General features: G+C 44.1%; 1 protein-coding gene across 8 annotated transcripts in view; it reads right to left on the reverse strand.

Moving 5' to 3' along the window:
* Positions 1-6583: 6583 nt before the first annotated feature.
* Positions 6584-13861, reverse strand: part of FYN (FYN proto-oncogene, Src family tyrosine kinase) — a 150194-nt gene continuing 142916 nt past the window's right edge. For all 8 annotated transcript variants that reach the window (XM_072855701.1, XM_072855698.1, XM_072855697.1 and 5 more), the window contains one exon: positions 6584-9493. In XM_072855701.1, coding sequence (XP_072711802.1) covers positions 9285-9493 — 209 coding nt within the window. In that variant the 3' untranslated portion in view covers positions 6584-9284. The remainder of the gene's footprint in view (positions 9494-13861) is intronic.

Below are 13861 nucleotides of genomic sequence, written 5' to 3' on the forward strand. Positions count from 1 at the left end.
TTCCTGCGCCCTTCCCACGGCATGGGGCCGGAGGAGGGAGCTGCCTGCCCAGTGTTCCTCCCCTGGGATGGGCCCGCTGCCCCACCAGCCCCTCTTTGCGGTTGCAAGGCAAAGCCACGACCCAAGCACTTATTTCTTCTTGTCAGGGAATGACTGCCCTCATTTCTGGAGGGAGAATTCAAGCGGCTGGGAGCAGCACGTGAACCCAAGCTGACCACTAAATACATTTGTATCGGCGGCAGTGCAGTGACGCCCCGCAGCCTGAACTTACCTTCCTCCTGGAGAAACCCCACGCCAGCCCTGCTGTCCCGCTGACGGCCCTGACCCTCTCCTTCCCTCCCTCCTTCCCTCTTCCGCCAAGGCGCAGGCCAGCAGGATACCAAGCTTCCCTTTTGGGACGTCCCAGAGTTGTCCTTCACTGCCCCCAGACTGCACAGGCAACCCCTGCTCTGCCGGCAGGCCCCAGCCAGACCCAGACGCGACAGGCGGTCGGTGCTTCTGGCCAGAGAGGCTGCGGTCGGTGCTTGTGGCCAGAGAGGTTGCATTACAACTGCGGCTGTTTGAGTCAGCTCAAGGTTTAAGTCCTCTGGGTTGGACTCAAGCATGGAAGCTCTGCTGCACAGCTGTTTTGCACCATGAACACCCCGACAGCCAGCATTTTCAGCAGGGCTGCATGAATGTCGAGTGGTGCCAAACCTGGCTCTGGTGGCTGCTCTGCTTGCTGGCCTCCCTGCTGGAGGGTAGGAGGAGCAGCGATGGCCCTGCTGCAGCCCATGCACCACGGTGGGGAAGGGAGGTGAGGCGCCCAGGGCCACGCAGGAGCCAAAATCGGACCATTGGTGAATGTAGGCAGGATGGGAGTGGGGTGGGAGAGCTGCTCTGAGGAGTGCCTGACCTTCCTGGGGCTATATGAAGGACTTGAGTAGTGTTTGTAGTGCGTTGACCAGCTCCCCAGCGGCCTCCCTTGCCGACAACAGTTATGGACAGTCTTCTTCCGTTCTCCACTGGTCATACCCTGGACACCGGGCTGCCATACCCAGCAAACAACAGTGGCCACCTGCCTACCCCGTAGCCAGCTGCCAGCTGGCCAGAGGAGGGCGGTTGTGGCAGTGGCCCACACCAGTCTGCCCCAGCAGAGCTTGGCCAGGGTCCCTGTCTGGTGGGGTGCCTGAGGGCTGGCATGCATTTGAAGCATCCGGGACACGGGTGGACAGAGAAGTCACAAAGCCTCAGGCTGTTCATTTTCACACAGAATCACACACACAACCACAGAATGGTTGAGGCTGGAAGGGACCTCTGGAGGTCGTCTGGTCCACCCCCCTGCTCAAGCAGGGACACCTAGAGATGGTTACCCAAGACCATGACTAGCTGGGTTTTTAATATCTCCAAGGATGGAGATTCCACAACCTCCCCGGGCAACCTGAGCCAGTGCTTGGTCACCCTCACAGTAAAACAGTGTTTCCTGATGTTCAGAGGGAACCTCCTGTGTTTCAGTTTGTGCCCACTGCCTCTGGTCCTGTCACTGGGCACCACTAAAAAGAGCCTGGCTCCGTCCTCCTTGCACCCTCCCTTCAGGTATTTATATACATTGATACGGTCCCCCTGAGCCTTCTCTTCTCTGGGCTGAACAGTCCCAGCTCTCTCAGCCTTTCCTCACACATCAGATGCTCCAGCCCTTTTATCATCTCTGTGGCCCTTCGCTGGGCTCTCTCCAGTAGCTCCATATATATTTTGCTTGGCCACCTAGAAATGCCCCTGGGAATTAATGCTATCTCAGTCAGCATTGAGTCTCCTGGGGTCATTTCCATACTGACCACTGCTCTGTATCTTCATCTGAAGTGGTATTTGTGACCCAAAGAAAGGAGCGCAGAGCAGCCTGGCTCCTAAGGACACAATGCCTGGGGAACATGCTGTGAAATCTGTCCCTTGTGTGAGCTCTTCCAGGTCCAGAAATCACACCTACACACCTAATGGTGTCTGCAGCTGCGGCCAAAGGACCGGTCTCTGTCCCCTGTTTAACTTGCCAAACCCCAGAAACCAGCAGGTACTTGGAGCAGTTCCTCTCACTTGAACTTTACGTACTTTCTTAGCAGCCTGAGAAAGAGAGAAAAAAAAAAATGCTTGAAAGACACTCTCTGTTAACTGTGTTAACAGCACTGTCTGCTGAGTGGGTTTCAAAGCAAAGATGAGGTCCAGCCCAAACCTAAGTACCCTCCCACAAAGTTGTAGAAACTGCTATCAATTAACTAGTTTTCGGATTAGGAAACTTAGAGAACAGATATCCAAGTTCATTTCAGCATTTCAAAAACCTCCCCCGTCCCCAAAACTGAGGCCATCCTAAATGCTTTCTGAAGGCCTGTTTTATATTTCTGAAGTCTTCCTACTGACTTCACTGAAAGCCGGATCAAACTCTGAACTCTTTAAAGTTAGTATCTCATCTGTACATTATTTACAAGCAGAATGTGATGCATCATATTTGGCCCATCATAGAAAGTACAGATTAATATTCAAGTGCAGGATGAGTGTTTTCATTGGCAAGGCAACTAACATGGAGCTTTTTTATAAAAAGTGGTTCCTAGTCCATCAGGAGTTGTAATATTTCTTTTTTGATTAGGAAGGTAATGTCAATATCGAGTGCTGCTTCTTGTATTTCCTACCTCATCTGTATATTCAGAGAACTAAATCATAGACGTTTTTGCTTCTAAATGATTAACTGTTCAAATAAAGCACTGTCCCATTGCTCCACTTTTAACATTGGTGCTGCGAATGAACCTGGACACTTTGCAATGAGCATTTAGTCCCATCTGCCTCAGTGTAAAGCACACGACACTCTCGCTCCGGTTCTCTGCATTCGGCTCGCCCCTCGCTGCTTTTGCACTGCGAGGGAAACTGGGACTTTCTTCCATGTCTTGCTGTTTAGATTGCTAGGCACATGCCTACAAAAATATTTTCCACTTATTTTTTTTTAAGGCTCTTGCTTTGGCATTTTTCAGTCACACCCTGGAGAGACGCCTGAAAGGAAAGAAAACAGTACCTGGATGTTAGCTTGTGCAATGCTTCTAATTAAACCTTGCATAATGACAAAAACCCTCCTGCCATTTGTTAAGATTTTCCCCACAGCATTATGGATCCTCTTAATTAAGAGCAGAAGCTAAGTAATACCTATTTTATTCCCCCTTGCTTCCAATTAGTCATCCATTGATCATTACCCACTCAACATTTGACAATTAGCAGAGCCCCCACTCTCTGCAGGACCGGGATGTTTAGTCCTTCAGAAATGACACGTCTAGAATAACGTGAGGGAAGCTGCGTGGGCGAGTAATGGGGCGAGAGGTAGGGGGAAGGGGAGGAGAAGGCCACCCAAGTGGAACAAAAGATGTGTAACATATGCAAATGTTCAGTACGCGGTATGTGTTTTATACGCTGGATGTATATGAGGTCATATACAAAGCTCAGCTGGCGGCCACGCTGCTTTTGGGAGGCATGGGAATTTGAGGTACACTTGAGCTCTCGTATGATCAAAGGTACCTAGTCCTCTGTCTTTAAGATGCAAAGCGGTTCATGATTTGGGTCTTTGCCACTGCTTTTTTAGGAGAGCAGGAGTTAGCATCTGCTTCTCCGTCGTCACCTGGGCTGGGGACTGTGGGCTGTGGCAATGCAGCCCCCGCCAAGTCACCCCAAGACCCATTTGCAGCTACACACAGTCATGCCCAAGCTGCTGCCGACAGCCAGCAGCACGGCGGCTCTGGGAGGCAAAGGGGCCTCCAGGGAAGCCACAGGCCCCTTCTGCATCACCGCTCTACTCTGGGAGCCTGGACCAGCAGCAGGGACGGCCCCGGCCCCGCACCTTGCCCGGAGGGGTGTGCTGGGGCCACTGCACCCCTTTCCCAGAATCAGGGACCCTTCCTGTACAAGCAGCAACTTCTAGCTGGGGAAATCCAGCAGCGTAGCAGGGCTGGAAGGCAGCCCAGAGCCTGAACTGCAGTGGTGAATAAAATGTAGGGGATGCCAGGGCTTTTGGCCAGGCCTCCGGCATGAGGGTGAGCCCCAGGGTCAGCAAGTAAAGCTACAACATGGTCAGAAAGCTTCCCTGCATCCTTTTTTCTTTTTTTTCCAGATGCAAATCATGCATTACAGGGCTCAGGGGTTTTGTGTGAAGCTGTGGCAATAACTAGCTGAGCAAACTTCACAAGACTCTGGGTGCAGGGGCTCGGCAACAAATGCTGATGCACAAAAAAGCAAACCCGAGCCCTCAGCAAGCTCTAGTCCAGCTGTAGAGGAAGGAGATAATAATCTCATTTCTTTGCTCTTTGCCCCTTTAGCTATTCACAGAGCCTGGTGCTGAGTTATTCCCAATGATGAGCCGAACAATCAAACTCCCATCTGGCCTGGTCAGGCAGATGCAACACTTGCCTTACCGTCACAGGCACGCTGGTCCTGTGACTTTTTTGCCCATCTTGAATATATGCTATTTAGCCCCACTCATAACAGGGAAGATATTTACACTTGGTAACAGAAACTGCAGTTGAGGCTCACCAGCCTGCTCTAATCTGATCACCTAAATCCCTGGCCACAGGGAAGCACAGCCGCTGCGAGCACAGCTGGTGCTGCAACCTTTGGATCTCCCTCTACACAACATGATGCACAGCCCGCCAGCGAATGACCGGGTTTTCCTGGGAGAGCACTTTTCTCCCCTTTCGGCCCTCCTGCATACTCACACCACAGGCCCCAAACTGCAGCCAAGCCCTCGGGAGAAACATCTTCCCTCCCCGACTTTGAAATCAGCTGCAGGTTGCTCTCTGCAGTAGCCAGAGACCCACAGCATCACTGGGCTGTGGCAGCAGCGCTTGCTGCTCCCACCCCTCTCTTGGCCTGGGAATAGGGATTATAACTGATCAAGTAGTGGGAGCCAGGAAAAAAAAAAAAAAGAAAAAAAAAAAAGAGACGCTCTTTTCTTGTTAACACCATTCTGTCCTCTAATCTACTCACGTCCCAGTCTTACATTTTTGTTAAGCATTCAGCTGCAGGGGAGGAATACGAGGAGATGGATTGATGTTTGTGTAGGTGTAGATGTTTTTGTGTGCAAATTGCATTTACGCACACGTAAGAACACTGGCTGTATTAAAAGTCAACAGAAAATATCTCACAGACTTAAGTGAAGCTAGCATTTCCCCTCTGACATTCAAAATGAATCTCAGTAACCTGGTTTTAGCTGTCAGCAGTTCTCCTGACAAATTCAGAAGCACTGGGAAGGAGAGACTGACACGCTGCGCCAGTGGCATCCTGGCAAGGGGCCTCTTTCCCTTTTCTGCTGAAAGGACACGGGTTCTGGTTTGGTCTGTGCAGGAAAATCTGAAATTGAAGTGCCCCCTTCTTCAGTTAAGATGGCAGGGAATGCTGGCCCAATTGACAGGGGTCCCTTCAGTGATAAAATTTCCCTGTGTATGAGTCACAGGAAATTATAATCACTGCTTACCGAGACTGCAGAACACAATGAGATTTCTGAGCTACAAACAGACTTCAATTATTCTTGAAAGACAGACAGACCCTCAAACTGACACGATTGGAGAAAATAAATATCCTTTTGTCTGCACTGCTGGTGGTAATTTCCCATTAGACAGGAAAAGCCTTCTTTGATGAATGAATATTGTCTACACATTAGAAGAGGAACTACTGTATATCTCCTAATAGCTCTTGCATGCTTCAGCTCAGCCTCATGTGAGGTCCTTAAACCCCTCGGGTACAATGTGCTAGCATTCATTAGTGTACTGCATTTTTTATTGCAGCATTTGAGAAAAGGATGGTGCATACTAAAATAAATTTGAGCAACTTCCCACTCACCTTGAAGTTATGTGGCAAGGTCAAATACATTTAGCAATCTGTCTTCTCGGTCTGCAGGTAGTCCTTTCTAGTCTAGAGGCTTCAGGAGAAACACTCGCACTGGAGACAGATTTTCCATTTATGATTATTCTTGTAATTTTAGCAGTTAATCACTTTTCTATTTTGTATTTACTGTGCTTTTCCTACAGCGGTAATTAAATCAAAACTAGAACGTCGGATAGAACCAAGTTGAACACTGTTTGCAGAAGCCAAAGAATATCATGTAGTGCCTTTGACAAACTTTGGATGTTTTCGAAGACCCACCAAGTCTCACGTCATTTCCTTCACACAGAAGTATGTTAACAGGCATTAATCATACTAACCATCCCTTTCGTGGCAGTGTTGCATTTCCGCCTGTCATTTTTCCTGGGACTGGTATTGGATTAAGTTTGGCCTGGAGATGCCTGGGTCACCCCACGGCGTCCTTTCAGCTGCTGGTAGGTCGCCTTTTCTGGAACTTCGCCGACAAACCAAGGATCGGTTGGGAGTCAGGTGTGCTGGTGGGGGGAGCGTTTGGCCAATTGTTTTTATCTGGATAGGATTTATTTAGCCTCACATTAAAAAAAATATTGGAGGGAACAGGAGATTTTTAATCTGTGAATTCAACTTTTACAGTCACCACACAGCTATTTGTGGTGTATACATAGTGCTTAAGAAAAGGTTTTTATTAATTTATAGCAAAAATGCTAACAACCTTGTTTAAATTTTTGCTAATGTTTTTATTTGAGAGATTAAAAAACCCAAACAACAAAACTCCCAACATTAAGAAAAAGAAGCAGAAGAGCTACCAATGAGAAATGGTCTGGACTTGCCACTCAACAGCGGCACCAGTCTGCACACAAGCCAGCTGCAGGCAGAGATGCGGCAGAGACCGACATGGTACTCATAGACCGAATGCGATACAAGAAACAACAAACCCAAGAATCAGAAGTAAAGGCCATAAAACCCCAACAACGCCCCGTCTGAGTCTTACTTCCAACGAGAAACATACGCGAAACTAATGTTTTAGGCTCATCCCGCGTTACAGATGGAAACTGCACTTAAGTTTGTGGCATAGCAAAGGCTGCTAAGGAACTTGGCAGGATGGCCGTGCTTTGCCACCAAGCACTGGGCTGAGTATGTGACATTTTGGCTTCGCCAGCCCGCTGAGTTACTATGGAGTCCTCAGTTCAGTGGATGACGTTTTAAGGCAGGGGGGTAGCTGTGGGAAAAAGAGGACCATGACTTGCTTTGTAAGTACTAAGAGGAAGCTAAAAGTCCAACAAGAATTATGGCCTCTTCAGTACTCCACAGCTACAGGTACAGCAACATTGAATATATCATGTACATAACATTACTTATAGACTCTACATGTAAAACGTTAACCAATTTATCATGGAAATCTGGTAACAAGCAACATTGCCATATAAATTCACACTTCAAGAAAGGCTAAGTGTGGAACCTTCCTTTGCAAGAGGATTTTCAGTCACTGTTTTGTATAGAAAATATTAAAACAACGATGATAATTTGTTTTCTGAATCTCAATTCATTATTGGGTTAGTTTTCAGGAACAGAAAAAGGTTCTCTTTAGAAAATATGTGAATATTCAGAATATGAATTCACAATCTACGTATTAAATAATTAAAAAAAAAGTTTCAACTGTCAGGAAGTCTTACTTGGGTGCAATACTTTAAAGCAATAACAGCAATACAAGGCATAGAAAATCTTTTCCTGAAACACTTGTAAATGTAAAAGTATTCATGTTAAATGCAACAGAACTATTAAAGAATAAACTGCTTGTAGAACAGAGAAATTAGAGGCTAGCTATGCATTCAACCATCTTCCTTACAGTTGAACTCCAGCTGCCTAAAAACATATTGACTTTGTAATTTGGAAAATGATGTCCCATAGGTGACTGGTCTGCATACTCCTATGAAATATGATGCCCCAAATGGCATGACACCCCTTCTTGAAAAGATTTTATCTCATCTCCACCATTATCTCCACAGTTTAAACAAAAGAACAACTATCCAAATGTAAAATGCTTTTTTTTAATTACTAAATTAAGAAAGTTAAACAGTTTTAAAATGTAAACTTGCAAATAAACCATAACAAAATGTAATTAAGACTTTAAAATTTGCAACTCAGTATTAAAAACTCAATAGAAATAGAAAAGAATTTTTTTTTTTGGTTAAACGTAAGTAATTCAAGGCTGGTACAGACAACTGAAAAGGTAATACTTTGTTCTGTGCATCCCCCATGAAATGTAAAGAAGTGCATAGTAATTCCACTGGAGAACTTGCAGACATAGAGAAAGTAATTTCATTAGCAGTACAGGACATTTAACACACTTATTTTACAATGGAAAAATGTTACACATAAAACAGAAAAATCCTAGTTGCATGACCGACAGTTTAGCAAGTGGACATGGCTAAAATGCTATGATTTTAAGACCATCTGAATGTGGTTATACTGTTTAATAAATCTTTTCGAAACATTTCAGTATACATGTTTTGATATAAGAAGTCCTTGCAGTTTCAATTTTCCAGTTCAAACGGTGATGGTGTAGTTTTCTTGCTTTAAATATGTTCGTTTTAATTTCAAGAACAAATCATCACACACTTGTCAAACATTGGAAACATTACTGTGAATACAGCACATGATTCCTGAAAGAGCAAAGTTACAACCATCTACAGGTACATAACCATAAACAAAAAGTGCAATCCAATTTAAAAAAATCATGCTTGGCAAAAGCCAAAAATTAGATCACTGGCTTTCAGAATCCCACCAGTGTATTCATGTCTGCAGTAAAATTATCACTTTCTGGGTACTGCTGCAGCAGGATTCATTCAATTCCAAATGAGTTTCCTCTGCAATAGCACCCATATACTGTATGTACAGGTATGTATATATATTATATATATTTTATATATAAAAAAGCAAAAAACCAAACACCTGTCCTGATTTTTTTTTAATTTGTTAAAACATGAAAAAAAATGTTTTAGACAAAGAGGCCACTTCTGGAAAATAATACTTTTAGTTGAATCAGGAGAAGACTAGTTAAAATCACATAGGTTTTGCATTTTAAAAAAAGGAAAGCACTAGGATCAGTTATTGGCACTGAGTTACTATTTACAATGAACAGAGGTTTTGCAGTTTACATAACATCAATACAATGCAGTTTTGGAGTCTTTGATTAAGAAAAAAGAAGTGTTTTTCTCCTTTTCATCCAGGACATTCAGATTAGGACAAGTGGTGGTAGGCAAGGGCTGCGGAAGTTCCCAGCTTCAGCCCCTCCTGTGCATGGCGGTGCTGGAAGATGCTGCACTCTGGAGAAGCCGATCACGGAGTTGGAAGCTGAAGGACAGGTGGGGCAGGGCTGAGAAACACCTGGTAATTCATGACAGTGTCTGGAGACCAGGGATTTACAGGTTGTCACCGGGCTGGTACTGGGGTTCTGTTGCAGTGAAGTAGTCTTCAAGGAAACCCTGCAAATATTCGAAAGTTGGACGCTCCTCTGGGTCTTTTTTCCAGCAGTGGATCATAAGCTCGTGCAAGGAGATGGGACAGTCCTGAGGACATGGCATCCGATAACCACGTTCTACTTGCTCCAAGACTTCACGGTTATTCATGCCTGTAAAGGGCAGACAAATCCACACTTAAATTACAGGAAAATTAACCCGAGTATAGTTATATCTTACAATACATATGGTTTTCTCGATCATACTAATTTATTTTGGTGCAGACAAGCGAAACAAAACCACCCCAATGTCCTGTTTCAGCTGTTCATCTACTGCAAGGTAACCTGGATTATTTTCTTTCTCAGTAGAGGGTTTTAGGATCCAGTGATGAGTAAAATCATCACGGCCATGAAGCTGGTGAAGGGTCTAGAGCACAAGTCTTATGAGGAGTGGCTGAGGGAACTGGAGTTGTTCAGCCTGGAGAAAAGGAGGCTGAGGGGAGACCTTATCGCTCTCTACAACTACCTGAAAGGAGGCTGTAGAGAGGTGGGGGTTGGTCTCTTCTCCCAGGTAACAAGTGATAGGATGAGAGGAAATGGCCTCAAGTTGTGCCAGGGGAGGTTTAGATTGGATATTAGGAAATTTTACTTCACTGAAAGGGTTGTCCAGCCTTGGAACAGGCTGCCCAGGGAAGTGGTTGAGTCACCATCCCTGGAGGTATTTAAAAGACGTTTGGATGAGGTGCTTAGGGACATGGTGTAGTGGTGGACTTGGTAGTGTTAGGTTTACGGTTGGACTCAATGATCTTAAAGGTCTTTTCCAACCTATACGATTCTGTGATTCTGTGAAAATGCTGCTCCCACGGTTACCCTCTTGGCTTATTCACAATGGGCAGGATTTGGCGCTTTCCCTCTCCAACAACAGTAGCCGTGAAATACATTATGTGAAGTGGTTAAGGAAAATAAATGCATTACAACAAATACTATTCAAAATTCTAGAGATTTAGATTCATTTTTGAAACCCTCACACTGAGCGTGGGCCTTTCTTGAAGTGCTCTGTGAGGTCATGCTGCAGAGACTTCAAGACAAACTGCTACTTTGGGCTACCAGGGATGTCCAGCAGCATTACCTTCAATGTCAGTTCAGAAGCTTACTGCTGCTGCTGATCAGCACCCCCTTGATCTGTGCTGGTTAGTATTGTTTCTACCATATTCCACTGTTCCATCCCAACCCAGAAGAGAACAAAGTTGCTCAGAAGACAAGTCAAACACCAAGCAAAACAGCTCCACTGCAGAACCATAGCTCTCTCTCAAAAAAGGTAAAAAGTTATATTATCATCATGCTTGTCTCTAAGAGGCAAGCCAAGCCCTTTGTTACCTTGTCTTTTCTATGCAACCCCTTCAACCCTTGATTCCTCTGCTGAAGTGCTTTTCACCATACATTAACTGCAGTCAACCTCAACTTCAGTTTAAATATCTCTTCCAGTAATTCCTTTGGCTTTTTAACAGTACTAAAGGTAAGACTGGCACCACAGGCATGCAGAAGTATTTCAGAGAAAGTATGCACACTGACTGCAAGCTTTGTGGCTTGCCAGTTGGCAAGCCCTGCCCCGGTCCTCTGCTGAAAAATATCTGCAGGCTTCACTCCCCTGACTTAGTGGGTCCTGCCAAGCAGCTCTGCAGGAGAACTAGTAGGGACATTTAAGTTCCTCCATGACCAAATCTAGAAACCAGCACCTTGATGTTGCTCTTTCTGTTAGCTTACCCTCCCCCTGGCTTCCATGACACCATTCTTCCCTGGGTCTCCTCCACTCAGTTCTTTCAGGGTGTCCTCTTGAAGAATTTTCTTGTCCCACCTTCAGGACCCAGGGGATCGTCTCTACCTCATATTTTTGGTAAACTTATTTGTGAGAAATAATTCAACCACCTTCTTCAATACAGATTCATTTGTCTACTCTACACCTTGACTAGTGGGAATAATATCCTTACACTGCATAGCATTTAGGCTGGTAACTTAGCTGTATCCTTGGATTTGGTCTTTACTCTGTGTCCTCACATCCTGGCTGTGTTTAATTCGTAAAGATGTTCTGAAAGAAGCATCTGCAAAATAAAACCTTTCCTGACCATCCACATCTAGATTCTCATCTCATGTTAGGATTACAAAACACCTTTTCCTCTTATCTTGACAGGGTAGTTTTCTCCTGCTGATATCCATTTGCAGTGTCTCTGCAAGGATCATTTTCCCAGCCTGCTACTGTAACCACCCCTTGCATGGTCTTGCCACTTGCTCCTTGTTGCTTACTAAGTAAAATACTAGCTGCTTGCCTTCACTTTCAAAGCCTCTCACAGGCCGCCGCACTAGCATTTAGGCTCTCATTTAGCCATGTCCTGGTCAATTCACAGTTCTGGTTAGCTTACTGCAGCACCTTTGATTTTCAAACAAGCACTGATGTGCTCTTTCTTATGCTGCCTGTTGTGCATGGAGGAACCTCCCCAGAAAACTGCCTCATCCTCCTACAAACCTCTCCTTACTGTTCCCTTGAGCAGTGATAATTGCAAAAAGAAAGGTTAGATTACTGATTTACAGTATTTCCTAACCTGCAGACCAACACTTCCGCACTGGTTTCTTGTGTTTGATTTATCACCCGCATCCACCCACTCTATTCTTCGTGTTAGATGTTTATGAGTAAGAACAAACACTTTGTATGGCACCTATAGTGGTCCGTGGTTAGGACTCCACAAGGTGATGAAAATAGAGTAATAACGGTCCTCTGCAGACATCAGATTCTGCATAGAGTTAAGGTTCTCCTGTATTATTGACTCCACACGGATGTTGTTTGGTCACACAGCCTCACAACAAACCAGAAAAGCTTGCCACACACTGAACAAAGGTTTGGGTGTTCCTCATTATCCAACAAGAACATTTTCAAACATATTTTACTTGTTTATTAAATTATAAAACAATGCTAGTGGTCTGTTAGTCATCACCAACCCAAAGGCAGAATCAACCCAAACCTTCTGGCCTTGCTGTTTTCAAGATGCCTCAAGAAAAAAATGGGCACTTTGCTCACGTTGTGTTCTCCATATTAGTTTTTTTTAATTTGTGTTTTGAACAAAAATCTGCACCCTTTTTCCATATCCTTGTCTTTGAATGAGCTGCATTACCTCACGTTTTGGGGTAAGAACTTCTGCTGTGCTTTGCTTCCCTTACATATTAAAGGCTATGAAAATAAGCGTTACCAGAAACTCATCTATTGTGTATACCTAAACCAGAAATGAGCTGCATTCCTTGTTTTTAATTTGGCATTACCCCTTTAAGTACAACATGGGTGGAAGCAATAGCAGCAGAAAAGCTCCTTCCCAACTGATTTGTTATTCTAAGATATCAAATGTTTGGTATTTTTATCCAGTGCATTACTCAGTGCTGCAAAGCACACTCTGAAACTTGATAACGAACTGTATGCTGGAAGAAAAACCCTAAGGAGAGAGCGTGGGGAGGAAAAACATAAACAGCTCTTCACTTCCCTTTTTAAAAAAAAAAGATAGAAAAAAGAACATAAAAACCACATTGCTGTCTGAAATCATAGTCAATTTTTGTCCCTGGAAAGTCAGTCAAGCCAGGTTTTCTCATCATGGCATAATCCAGGAAAATGCCCTTCCTTTCCTTTCTCCTTTCCCCTCCCTCCCAGTAAAACCCAGATATGAAACTAAACCAAGTAATCCTCATATTCCTTACTGAAATTCATACATCCAGCAAGGGCTGCAGCACCTAGGATTTGTCAAAGAAATTCTGTCATCTTTGACGTGTGCTGCTAATTTAAAAAAGGAATTTCAAATACATTTTCTTCAAAATTGATTGGATTACTAGTCAGACTTATAAAAATAGCAGTGTTTCAGGTATACTTTTTACCTCTTAAAAGGCCTACTTATGTTTACAATCCTATTATCTAGATTCACTTATCTTATCCTACAAGTTTTAGTGTTTCTCTTTTGATAGCAGGAACCTGTTGTATCTGCACTTCTAACACCACAGAGAGAATATTTGAGCAGTCTGTACAACTCCTCTCTCCTAATGAATACCCGAGAGTTTCAACTTTTTGGTAAATAATAAATGAAATTCTGCTTGCAGTATGCAAGTTTATCCTAAAATCCTTAAAGCTGTGGAATAAAATACTCAGCAATATTCTTCTGTAGACTACAGCTATTTCACCTGCTTGAAAAATCAGTTTGTGCTCATGATGTTTCTAGAATTACCATTTGGAACAAGAAGGAAACATCCAATTTCCAAAAGATGGCTTTTCCATTAGCTTTTTATTCCCTGAGAAGTCCAAAAATAAAATAACCTCCCACCATCCAGCTTTATTAGTGAAATCTCCAATAATCTTAGGATGCCACAGGATATGGCTACTTTAATGCTCAATACAATAAAAATCTACTGCCCATATGGAATGGGGACAGAAATGCAATGCTGCTTGACTTTTCCTAGAAAAACTGCAGTAGTAAGAGTTACTGTGACATAAAAGAGGATGTAAAGTTTCCAGTT

This window comes from Ciconia boyciana, chromosome 3, assembly GCF_034638445.1.
Source record: "Ciconia boyciana chromosome 3, ASM3463844v1, whole genome shotgun sequence".
In the NCBI taxonomy this organism is placed as follows: domain Eukaryota; kingdom Metazoa; phylum Chordata; class Aves; order Ciconiiformes; family Ciconiidae; genus Ciconia; species Ciconia boyciana.